The sequence below is a fragment of the Contarinia nasturtii genome, unplaced genomic scaffold, assembly GCF_009176525.2.
Source record: "Contarinia nasturtii isolate CC-2019 unplaced genomic scaffold, AAFC_CNas_1.1 Cnas_scaffold_78, whole genome shotgun sequence".
In the NCBI taxonomy this organism is placed as follows: domain Eukaryota; kingdom Metazoa; phylum Arthropoda; class Insecta; order Diptera; family Cecidomyiidae; genus Contarinia; species Contarinia nasturtii.
The window spans coordinates 3609718-3623100 of NW_022197436.1; the positions used below are offsets into that span (position 1 = coordinate 3609718).

Consider the following 13383-nt stretch of genomic DNA (forward strand, 5'->3'; position numbering starts at 1 on the left):
TGCATATAGTAAGACGCGCGTACTTCATTTCATTTAATTGAATTTCAATCTTTTGACATATATTTACTCTCGTCACGGATTTGCCAATTCTTTTTTCATTTTATTTGTTGTACTTAACTCTTTTTTTTTAGATAAAAGAAGATATAAAGCACGAGCAAAGAGAGAAGCAACACCTAATTCCAACAACTTACTGAGTGTGTAACGAGACGAACGAAAAAAAAGAGTAAGAAATGCAATTTTTTGTCTGCTTTCCGTCGCTCACAACAATAGAAAATCGAAAGCGAACGATACATTTTGTATTAAAACTTGATTTTACTTACATCGTACACGTAGTGTGACTGGATTGCTAGTTCCTTTTCCTTCGGTGTTTGCAGCAAGACATGTGTAATCACCTGCCGATGCTCTTGTCACACTTTGAAGCACAAGAGATTGATCGGTTAATATTATTCCAGCTGTTACATTGTGATGCAATTCGACGCCCTGGTTGTGTGTGGTTGTTTGTTGGTTTGCATGCAAAGAAAGAAATCAAATGAAGTATAAGTTTTTTTGGGGGTTCACATTATATTACTTTCTTATCATGATATAAATAAAATAGGATAAAATTGAGAACAATGTTTGGTTTGTGTTGAAAATGGGAATGAACTGAGTTGGGGAAAGGTGATGATTCTTTAAAGAGGATCGTTGAGGATGAGGACATGGAAGAGGAGGAGATGAAAGGGGGGACGGCAAAGCCAAAGGGATCATAGCTATAAAAAGATAAAAGCAAACATTAACATGGTGAGGGATATAAAACGAGATTGAATAAAATATGTTCTATTCATTTATCTATTTTTCTCCCTTTTTTACGATGAAAACCAATTGCTGAAACCTAGCAAAGAATCGTTTGTGCGCACGATTGTATCTGTTTATCAAAATTTATTTCGTTTTAGCATCGATTTTTTTCGCTTTCCTTTTTGGTCGTTCGTGTATTCTTTCTTCTTTGGTTAAAATCTTTATTTTTCGCATACCATATTGAACCAATTGTCCAAGCTTTGGAGGTCTTTTCGACACTTTTAAATAATCGCAATTTTTACTAACGCCAAAATTTAAAAAAATGAGTATTTTTCTTCAATATGAAGGAAGAAATATTATTTTACGATATCGCGTCAATGGAAGCTTGTTGCGAGCCAGTATACCATACACGAAACGGCATCAAATAAAATCATCAATTTGTGAGGCGAGTGAGATACAAAAAGAAGAAAAAGAGAAATCGCGTGAAATATTGAAATCAATGGAACGAATAGCGAGCAGACAGTGTGCACGTTCGCGTAAAATCGCAATGATAATGGCTTCTTCTGGTGACATCATCGTCAACCACTGCCATCAGTTTCGCGAATTTGTCTAGCATGAAATGAACAAATTGATTCAATATAGAAAAAAAAACACACACACAAGACATAAAAAGAAGGGAAATAACAAAAATATCGAATACATGTACATGAAGAGATAATGTAAGAATCGGCAGCGAAGTGGAGAATGGAAAATATTGGATGCTGGCCTTCTTAACCGCCTCACTGCACGCATTTGCCAGTCGCGCTTCGCAAAGATTTGAACAAAATATTCAAAGAATGATTTACATGCAAAGCGTGCAACACTTAAAAGCGCAACTATAAATTTTCGCATAGAAAACACAAAACATGGATATAGTTCCAATAAGATTTGCTGAAATTGGCCAGAAAGTCGAGGTGAAGGCCAATTTAACCAAAACAACACAGACAAAATAGCATCACTTTCTTATGCTTTTACTTTTATGTGTATGTGATAGATAGACACACAAGTTTGCCGAAGGATTGTTCGCTTTTACTCAACTACTTCTAACTGTGCAAACAGTCAAGCCAATTTTTTTTTATTTTCATTTTTTGTTTCGTCGTTTTATTAGCTATAAATATTCCTTTTTCCATCGATTTATCGGTCGTTAGGCATGTATGAGCTCATACTTGTTTCATGTTCGTAAACAGGCGTCACGGAGAGCGATTCTAAGAAAATATGCTGCCGAACGAATATATTGAACACAGTGAAAACAAATTCAGCTTTATATAGCCACTTTACATACATTTTATATATGCATGGCGAATTGAAATGGCTCCACAATTCATTCGTTCACCACTTTGCTTCTAAATGTAAAATAGCAATAATGACGTCTTTGTTGTTTAGTAATGTATCCAGTTGTATTTTGGTTTTCTCTACCCATTTTTTAAATATATTATGCTTTGTATAGTTGCTTCATTTAGAATTTTTTTATTTTTATTATATTTTTTACATGACGAATTGCGCAACCACATGTGTGTGTCTATGCGTTTACTTTTATGTGTGTGAAATCGTTTGTTCATATGAATTGATATGAAACCAGTTTGTTTTTTTTTTGCCAATTTGTTTCAATCGTTCAGTGTTCTGCTTCAATGTTGTGGTTCTACTGTTGCTGTTGTTGTATATTTTGCTTTAGTCGGTGTTTTTTCCTCACTATTATGTTTTGTCTATTCAAGCGTCGGTTGGAGCAGGACACATTGACATACGAGCAAATGAGGATAAAATAAAAGAAACGTTGCTAACATGAACAAAGTATAACGTCAAATTGAGTCGAGATAGAGCTGAATGCATACGCAAAAAGCTTGTTGAGCTCCACTTGCTCCACGGCAACAATGTAGATACACACATACATGTGTCGGAAGTAAGAGCCAACAAAAGAAGCGTGAAAAAGAATCAAAGAAAAACCATCATTCTCCGAGAAAAATATTGAACGAACACGATTTTTCTTTTTACAGTGCAATGCACAACACATCGAATGAATGAGACAACAACGGCGTGCGACAAACAAAAAAAAAACACACGACGACGATATCGTCGAAGCCATTTATTTGTCGATTTATTTGATTGTTGCTTTTTCATTGTATTTCATTCCACTTGTCATTTTGTAGGGTTACAATGTGCAAGACTTATTTTTACAACAATGTAGCATGTTGTGTGTGTGTTTGTTTGCTGAAATCATTCGACGAATGTTCATTTGCTTCATGCACGGCTTGTCAATGCGTACATCGAGATAAGAGAGAATGACAGGACTTTTATGACTACATTCCATGCATGCGGTCCAAGCAGCGTATAAACACGACGCAATTGGTATTTATCCAATAAATCGTTGATGACCAAAGTGTGAGCTGAACCGTGAAACGGATGCACATTCTCAATAAATGGTAAACAAATTGAGTTGTTCGGTTGTTTTTTAATGATTTTTTCGAGCTAAACAATGATTGAGTGGAGAAAAAAAGACGCTGGAAAAAAGTAAGCCATCATTTTATGATTTTAAGTGTGGTTTTTTATGGTTTGTCAATTCAACAAATGGAAGATGACAGCTTGTTTAACACATAAATTGAAACCATAAATCCAATATTTTTGCTACCACTTCAATCTGATTTCATTTCAATGAATCGTCTTTGATAAGTTATGATATTGGGTGGCTCACAAATCAAGGCCACATATTTTCGCTCATTATTTTTGACGGAAATTAAAACTCAAACAGAACAAAATAATACTTCATTGAGTTTGTTTTCGTAAAGAAAGCAGTCTGTTTATCTATCTCAAATATCACTGCATATATAATAATGCCGAAGTGCCGAGGCATATTGTATGTGTATGCGTATGTGTGGGTGGCTCAACCTCCTGTGAATTGTTCATATTTAATTAACGCCTATCTTATTACAACACAATGACATAACGTATATGGAATATATTACTGGTGTCGGATATCGATTGCAAGCGACAATAACAGCCAACGAAAACAAAACATGGCAAAAAATCAACGGTTTCAACAAAAAGCACACAGTGTGTGTGAAAACAAGAAGATTTTCGCGTACTCCTACTGAAGTTAATTTATATTCTCAGTGTATGGGCTCCTTCTATTTGGATGCTGCAAAAAAAAAATGTAGAAGAAAAAGAAAGCTATTACTTACATCATGATACCAGGCCATTTTGTATGGTTTTGGGTTCGATCGTACGGTGCATTCAAAATAAACGCCATCGCCTTCTTTAATATCATCCGGGTTAAGTGACGGTCCCATCTTTAACGTTACCACTGGCATATCTGATAAGAGAAGACACAATGAAACAAAACGAAATGTGAGAAACATGGCAATATAGAGTTAGAAAGCAAAATCAAATGAGATGGGATAGAGAATGTTGAATGAGAAACGGCATAAAGACGTATTCCATTGACGTATATTTGAAACTGTAAACACCAGTTTGCCGTTGATTTACTGTCAATAATGAGAAATTAACCCTTTGATCAGTATTTAACACACGACAAAGCATCTCGTACCAATTTCAAACATTTATCTGGCGGGTAAAATGAGTGTAATTTGCTCACTTTAACATGCAATGGACAAACGAGAGAATGAGAAAAGACAAGAGAAGATAGTATTCGAAGATTTCAAATAAGACCAAAAGCAATGCCAATGAAATAGATCTATGCCGTTAGCTGACAACAAAAGTAAACACCAGAAAAGTGCCATTTGTCAGCCAAACGCCATCAAGCAAAATCGAGTTGCGATAGATTTGATTGCATTTGTGAACAAGCTCTCTCTCTCTCTCTCACTCACTCACTCACTTACGCTTTATTGTTCGCGTCCAATTCTGAATAAAAGAAAACCAGACGAGAAACAACTTCACATCTTACTTCACAGCTTTGAGTAGATGACAATCTCTCAAATCGAGCCAACATCGTGTCACGTGCACACTTTATAATGCTGTATATATATATATACAATTACGACAGATGGTAGCCAATGAACGAAGGTTTAAGTAATGTTTTCCAAAAGGTTAGTATTAAATTTACATTTAAGAGCAATTGACGAGGTTCAATTGACTTTCTGTTTCATTAAAAATCAAATATACACAATACGAATGACCGTAATAAAGTGTAAAAGCATTTCAAGCATTCTCTTTTCATCTTTTTTTTCAACCAATTTCTCCACTGGAATTTTTTTTCGCACAAATGTCATTCAAAAACAGTCCAAAACTGTCTCTGTGGCAAAATGTTCGAAATAATGGAGACAAAAGTAGATTTGAAAAAATCAGGAAATCGATGCCAGGCGGTTATTTCTGTTAATTAATTAGGTATAATATCCTCTTTGAATCCTTTATTCACGCACGGACACATAAATTCTTAAATTGGTACGTACAGTGCACATAGAGAAAATGAGTTTTTGCATCTAAAATTAGTTTTTTTCTGTGTTCGGTACTTGTATTTCCTTCAATCGCTTTTCCATTTTTTACAAACATTTCGTAAAAAATTCTTTGAAAAGACCGTACCGAGATAATGACCAAATTGCCACACAACTAGCGCCAAGACGGAATTCAGGGTTATTTTTACTAAGTTGCCGCCAAGTAGTGAAGAGACTTTTGCTCAATTGCAACCAATTGACTAGAACTCCATGTGCTACAGTTTTGCATTTTATACCGGCCCTTATGGAACATATTTGCAGTATGCAAAAGACAAAACTTAGACAGACCACAAATCTTAAACAGCTCACATATTAACTGTAGTGGTTGTTAGAGAAACTAGGTAGTGTGAGAAAATTTAATATCGTTTGATGTATCGCCAGACAATATATTTAGCTTCCGTCATCTGGATATTTCAGCTCATCTGGATGCCGTCAGCAGATGATGCGAAGTGAAAACAATAGAAGTGATTGTTATAGTAATACCAGTATATAACAAGCTTATATACCTATAACAATCACTTCTATTGTTTTCACTTCATATCATCTGCTGACGATATCCAGATGAGCTGTAATATCCAGATGACGACAGCTAAATATATTGTCTGTGTATCGCACAAAGTTCTTCTGCAAATTTTTATTTCCTTCGGTCAGAGAACAAAGGTAATTGCAAAATATTCATTACATGTTGATTGGCGTGCGGAAAAACCTTGTAAATAAAGAAATTTGGAAGCGAAAGATATGGTAAGCGCTGTCCTTTTTTTCTTTCCGATGAAAATACAATGACGCCATCACACGACGTATCAAGATCTAAAATAAACCTTACATCATTTGACACTGATTGAACCAGAAATGATACTTTACTGAATGAGCAAGTCTACATTACTGGATCAGCGTTTGACTCATTTTCTTTTAAAAATGTGTGGGATTTTTCTGAACGCTTACCAGATGTGAAATTTAATGATGTTATTTAAATAAACACCCATTAAGCTGATTCAAAAACCTTCTTGTTGCATAGCTTCTGAGGGGTTGGATTACCCCATTAGAAATTTCCTTTTTTTGAAAAAAATATTCTTTCAAATTTGCTAGGGATTTTCGCGAAAAACGTGAAGACCATTTTTTTGCTCTTCACTTTCTAAAGCGGTAGAAAATATTGAATTTTGCTAGGGTTTTTTGAGCCAAATGCTCTGAGACACCTCCCCCCCCCCCTCCCCGCATCAGGAATGAACGATTCAAAAATGCATTTTTGAATTTGTGAGAGACCAAATCGAAAAAGTAACACTTTACATTTTTAGAAAATTTTGAAATTACCCCCCCTTGCATCGTCAACTCCAGAAGCTATGTCTTGCCGAACATTTTTTTCCGCAATTAAGTGAATTGCAGACGAAAAAAAAATAATGAATAAAATGTTCAACCATTTGTAAATCAAACACAATGATTGCATAGGTATTTCGTGGAGATGCAATTTATTGTACCGTTAAATAATTCGAAATGACAAAGCTTCGCTAGTAAATGTCATCATTTGTTTCTTTTCCATATCTATCAATCTCGTTCTCGTTCTAAATAATTCTGTTATCTGCAGCAATTATTTTCGTACCGTGATTCAATTGTCTATGTTCTGATATAAATTTTATGCACTCTTGCACGCCAAAAGTTATGAGCAGAAATTCATAAGTAAAACGACAATGAAATTATAACTAAGAAATATTTATATAAATGAAAATACAAATATCGTATATATAAGTTATCTGTAGTGACAGAGATGGATGCAACAGCATATACATACAGAGTAAAATACATAGAAGGATAAACTGGATAGCATGAAAAATGTTGATGGATGTCGAAGTATGATTTTCACCACGAAAAACGAACTTGGTTTGATCTGTGATGAAAAGGACATAGATTACATTTCGCATTCTTTTTTTAATAAATTTTTCCTATTTTTGTATCATCGTGCCGTCGTCTGTGTTTCATCTTCTGTTTTGAAATTTGCGATGTGATAAAAGTGTTATTTGGTAATTCATATTCTTTTGATAATCCATTAGTATTGCACGAATTTAAGCAGACAATATATTGAGCTGAATATTCATTTGAAATGAAACGAAATAGCACGCTATTTTTGATAAAACAATAGAAGTGATTGTTTTGGTTATAAAACACTTACGTTGTTACAATAATTATAACAATCACTTCTATTATTTTATCAAAAATAGCGTGCTATTTCGTTTCATTTCAAATGAATATTCAGCTCAATATATTGTCTGAATATTTAAGTCAAGTTTGAAATAAATGGTGATATTTCGAAATGGAATGCCTTTTCTGTTTTTTCTATTATAATTTGTATTGAGGATTAATTTCATCTATAATTTTGAATAGATTGCATCTTTTATATAATATTACTTTAAAGGCATAGATTATAGCATACAATGTACTCAGTGACAAAGACGAGAGCATGCTATATATACACAATATATTTTAATTTGACCATTGAACTGTAAGTTTAAAGTGGCGCCTCTGTGACATTTTACACAATCTACCGATATCCGCAACATTTGTTTGACAGTAAAAAAATATGTAGCTACTACAATTCAACGATTTCGCATTTCTATAATGATAACAATAATAATATAAAATACTCAAATGAAAACCAAATTGATATATACATTTTCCAATAAGACAATGAATTGTTATTGTTACTCAAAATTGTAAACATAGCAGTTGGTCGCCCTTAAATGGCAAAATATCCCCGACATTTATTGTGACACAATTTCGCAAATTATTACCTTCATGTCGTTTGATATATTTAAAATGTATTCTAATAATATTAAACGTAAAAGAGTTATTTCCTTTTGTGGTGTGGCAACAAAATGCGGATGTTCTGATATTTTAAATTGCGACTGCATTCGTGCAATTCTGGAAAAGACTGTGTGTGTGTTTTTTTTTTTATTTCTCCGTCTCTCTGTCTCTTCTCCTTTTAACGAGTATATGTCACTCCTTCAGAAATACGCCTTGCCACTTTCAATTGGATTTAAAATTATTATTGGATTTTCTCTGTTGCAATTGCACCCATTTTCATTCAATTCAATTATAAAATAATTGCAAACGGAAGAAAAGCAAATTGTCTTTTTCAATTAAAAATGCGCAAAAACCCCTTCCGTTCATTTATGAAAATTAAATCAAGTGTTTCGCGGAATTTCGTGTATGTACCGCTTCCTCTCTATATTCTCATTCTTTTCAACTTATCATAAAACACGGCAAAACCGTTTATGTTTACATTGCATTTAATATTATGTCTATATGGTTTATAACAATAAGGTTGGCACGCAAAGATGATTTGCATAAAAGGTGTGTGTGTTTTCATTCACTCAAAATCCATAGAATTCTTTTTAATTTTTCGCATTTTCCGGGTTTGGTTTCGGTCGTCAAGCGTGTGATCGTGATTATATCCTTTTTATTTGATTTGACTTGTGAATGGGTAAAATTTTATCGAATCGAGGTTAATTTGGATATATATTTGAATTCGATTTAATTAGTGATCACATAAATTCGAACAAATGCTCATAATGGTATATGAAAATAATTAGTGGTTATTGAGAAAGGGCAGATTTTGCCCCTATTGCTTGATTGTGAATTGATTTGTTCATGACTATATATTCCAGTTTTTGTATGATAAACTATGATAGCAATCGCATATAAACCAATTATACACTTTAATACATAATACTATTAAATGAAATTCAATCGCAAAATCTATTTTCCTGACGGTGTGTCTGATGGTTGAAATTCATCAATCACCGACCAGTGCTATGTATTTATAAGTAAATATGTCCTTCACTAAAAGGATATGACTACAAAGTCTAGACAAAAAATGATAGCTATAAACAAAAAGTGTATATGTGTTTGCCATACCAATCATCAAAATTTAAATGCATATTTTGCATGTATTAGATTATATATTGATATTAGCATGCTGTGAATGCAAGTTTCATGAATTAAATGTATCACTTCGAAATGTTTTTGAAACTTATTTCTCAACAAATAATTTAATATCGTTTGTGCATTCGGGTGTTGCTTTTATACTTCCCTATGCGGTCGTTTTTTCGTGTGGTTGTCGCAAACTATTTGATATGCATACAATGCAATATATTATTCACATTGTATTCACACACACACACAACAAATGTTGAGAGCAAAAAAAAAAGATTGTCTCAATGTATTATTCATTGAGAAATTCAATATTATCCCAAACACATGCATACTTTTTACCATCCAATTTTGTCATTTTGCTGCTTCTTTTTCATTCGTATCGTTGTCGTCTATGTTATAATTGGCTCTCCTATTTGATCTAATTTTAGATGCATTCAGTGTGTGTATTTTCATTTTTCTGTTTGTATGGATGTGCACTCTTTTCATTTTGGTGCGATGTGTGTGTGTGTGTTTGCGAAATCAGCGAACAAGAAATAATTCTAACGTGGTTCAGTACATAGTAAATACATACGCACACCGAATTGTTGGTTATCTGAAATTGGTTTTCAGCGAGCTTAAATGCGCTAGCTTAAATAGTATATGGATGTACATTTGCACTTTTCTGTGTAATATGTGCATATTTGAAGTGAATCTAGTATTTGTGGTGTTCGAGGTTTCGCTCATGTGAACCATATTCACTGAAGTTGTTCGCGAGAAAGATATCAAGAGCAGACGAGAAAAAAAAACGAAATGCACAATGAATGAGCTCAACTCAATGTCCCATATAGCCGACCAACAGATCGGCCATGCTTTATACATGAACTTAGTACATGTGCATATATCATTTAACAACATGCATGGATACGGTTGGAAAAAAGGGGGAAACGAATAGCTTTTCATCTTTGTATAGGGCGGGCTCCTCAAACCTCCCTATGCTCATCTATGTTTGACAGGCATATACAGCAAAGCTCTTAATATTATTATTACAGATTATACATTCTCTTCTAATAATAAAAAAAAGTTTTCCTTCTACAAACGATGCTATTCGGTGAATGATGGTATCACCAAAAGATGTACAAAAAAGACGATATTTTTGAGTTCAATGCCCAATGCAACAATGTCCAGTTCAGTGAAAACGGTGTATCGAAACACTTTGAGCCATCACCATTGAACGCATCGTGTCGTTTAACCAAAGGCGTTTGGTTACAATTGTTATTATTATTTGTTATCGTTTTCTCCTCAACTCAACACAAATAAAGTGTATGATCGTCCGAAAAGCAGCCAAACTGTTTTGAAAACGGTCATATCTTATTCGTTGTTGCATTTCAAATGGAGGGTTATGGAAGTGGTGGTGATGGTGATGATGGTGGTGGTGGTGGTGCTGTTGATGCAAACAGAAATATCAAAATTGGCAATGAAGAGAGACAGAGAATAACTTCTGCACTAAATCCAGTCACATGAATTGGAAAATATATATAAGAAATGAATCACACATAAAACTGAAAGAAGAAAACGACTCGAAAAGCTAGCGAATGAGATAAGACAAAATGCATCGACCACAATATAAATCTGAAAACGGCTCAAAACCGTACTACTCGAACCAAACGTACGAGCGAAAAGTGATATCACACAGCAAAAATTTGTTTTCAGGGTTTTTGTGTGAAATCGTATTCTCGAAGAAAACTCAAGCAAGAACAAGAGCATGCAGATAGAAATTGCATGGGCTAGAGAAAAAGAAGAGCCATTCTTCGACTTTAAGTATGATTTCTGTGGCATCACTGATATCTGCGTGTGTGTCTATGTGCGAAGAATGGAAACGATAGCATGGAGCTTCAACAAACAGCTCTATGCACTTGCAAAATGCACATAGTATTTTTGCATGAATGCACTGTACTTTTTTGGCTTAATGCCATTTGTAATTTATATCCATTGAATGGTGCATGTTCATTCGTAACAAACAAAACATCAAAACGAAAATTCAGTGAAAACAACACCATAATAATGACAGAAGCCAAAAAAGCCAAACTGAATGTTGAAGATAATGTGTTTTATGTGAAATAAATATGATTATGAATAAATATTTTCGATTTCCAACTTTTCAAAGTAAAAAAGCGAACGAGACGAGCAGCCTCATCTTATTCTCTTTTCTTTTGACTTAATGCATCGTGTGTTCCATGTTCTTTTCAAGCATTTTCCATTTTGTACCATTGGTCCATTCTTCAATTTATTATTTGAAGAGGCAGAAAACCGAAAGTTTTTGGCAAGCATACGATGGAATTAGAAATATACAAAATCAAATTGTCATGTACAAATGGCATAGGATTTTTACCGAAAATTGCCGGTAAGCCAACTTATTGTATTGAACATACTGTGAATATTGTGTTTTTAGGTGATCTAACCAAAAGCAATATTTGACAAATGAATAAGCTATGGGAATTTGCAGTGTTTGGATGGCCGATATGTTTGTGTGTGTATCTGGCTGAGCGCTCAGCTCATCGGATATATCCAGCAAATTTCCAAACACTGCATCTATTACTAATATGCATCTGTTGTAACCTTTTGGAGTTCACCAAAAATTAAATGTGTATAGCACAACGTTTTACTCGAGCAAATGAATTTTGCCGTTGTCTGTGATCTCGTTTACTTCAAAATTCAACACACTGATACCATTTTCGAAAATGTGAACAATGAATTGTTGGCAACAAGTGCTTATAATCTTAACACAGTTCTTGACTTTTAACCATTTATTTATACAGAGAATGTGTATTACGAACTGAAGAGAAAAGAAAATAAAGAAGATGTTCTAAGCTGTGATGGGTGAGCAGATACACTGTTAGCAATTCGAAAATATGCAGGCGCATAAAGTTGTAGATTACACAACCGCATTTCAGCAGCAGCAGCAACAACAACAACAACAACAAAAATCAATTCTAAGCAGTTGTCACACGCTTTCCTACATAACGTTGTAGCCAAAAACATCTAATTCTATTCAATTAGGGGCTTATTTGATTTATAACATTGATATAAAACTTTCACGTCGAACTAAACGGAAAACGAGTGCAGATTTTTTTTTCTTTTATTTAACTCCGTCTAAAGTTTGCATTGAATTAAAATTAAAGAGACGAAATGAATAATAGCATATTATAAATGGTAACGAGCTACATTATGGTGTGGTCTAGGGTGTGGTGTTTGTAAAACAACTGACTTTGTTGGGAAAAATAAATCAACGATCGAATGAAAATGAAGCGCAGAAAAAAAGTTTAATCGTATTTGGTTGCAATTGTTGACATAAGGATGCCATGCTATACCCGTATGGAAATGACTAAGTCACTATTGACTGTAAGGGTATAGTTGGCTATCAATAATTTTCTTCAATTTTGTATGGAAAACAGTCGACTCAGTCAGTCAGTCAATTATTTTGGTGCATTTTGACTAGTCACTAGTTTTGCACACGGGTAACAGCTATACTTACAAATTTGACTGTTGATTTTATGGCGAGCTTTATATAAATTGTCATTAGGTAATAGTCAACTTGATTGAATTAAATGATAAAAACCGAAAAATCAATGACATAAAAGTAATGAAACAACAATCCCTCGCATACTTTTTACTTGACATAAATGGACAATATGCCATGGCACTAATATTGCATTTGACTTTTCGTGTTTACAAGATTTTTTTTTGTGGATGATAAAAATATGAAAATGTTTACAAAGCATATAAACACTCCTACAGACAGCACACAAATCAAAAAGCGAATCAGACACAACCTACCATCACTTGCTTTCTATATCACCTGTATATTTTTTTTGAGCTTCACGTTCCGAGCGACATCTCTATGTGCTTGGCATTGAACTCGCGATCCAAACGAGCACCAAAGGCAATTAAAACATTTTTTTTTTTTGGTGCGAAAAAGTCAAAAATGTCAACTGATTTTGTGTGAAGAAAAACCATGTGATATGCAACGTCCTCGCAGTTAATTTTGATGACACAAACTGTGCAAAGTAATTTCAATTTATTTTCCATCACAAATTCACTAAATACAAATAATAAATCGGTTTTTGTTCAATTTACACGGTATATCTTTATCGAGCGTAAAATGACAGACGTCACAACAAATGATTCCGTATTCAAACTTCAAACAATTAACATTCTACACAAACTTTTT

General features: G+C 33.8%; 1 protein-coding gene across 2 annotated transcripts in view; it reads right to left on the minus strand.

Moving 5' to 3' along the window:
* Positions 1 to 13383, minus strand: part of LOC116341666 (neural cell adhesion molecule 2) — a 290370-nt gene that overhangs the window by 25884 nt on the left and 251103 nt on the right. For both annotated transcript variants that reach the window (XM_031768909.1, XM_031768994.1), the window contains 2 exons: positions 3984 to 4114; positions 321 to 480 (listed from right to left, as the gene is read on the minus strand). In XM_031768909.1, the coding sequence (XP_031624769.1) occupies positions 321 to 480; positions 3984 to 4114 (291 nt within the window). The remainder of the gene's footprint in view (positions 1 to 320; positions 481 to 3983; positions 4115 to 13383) is intronic.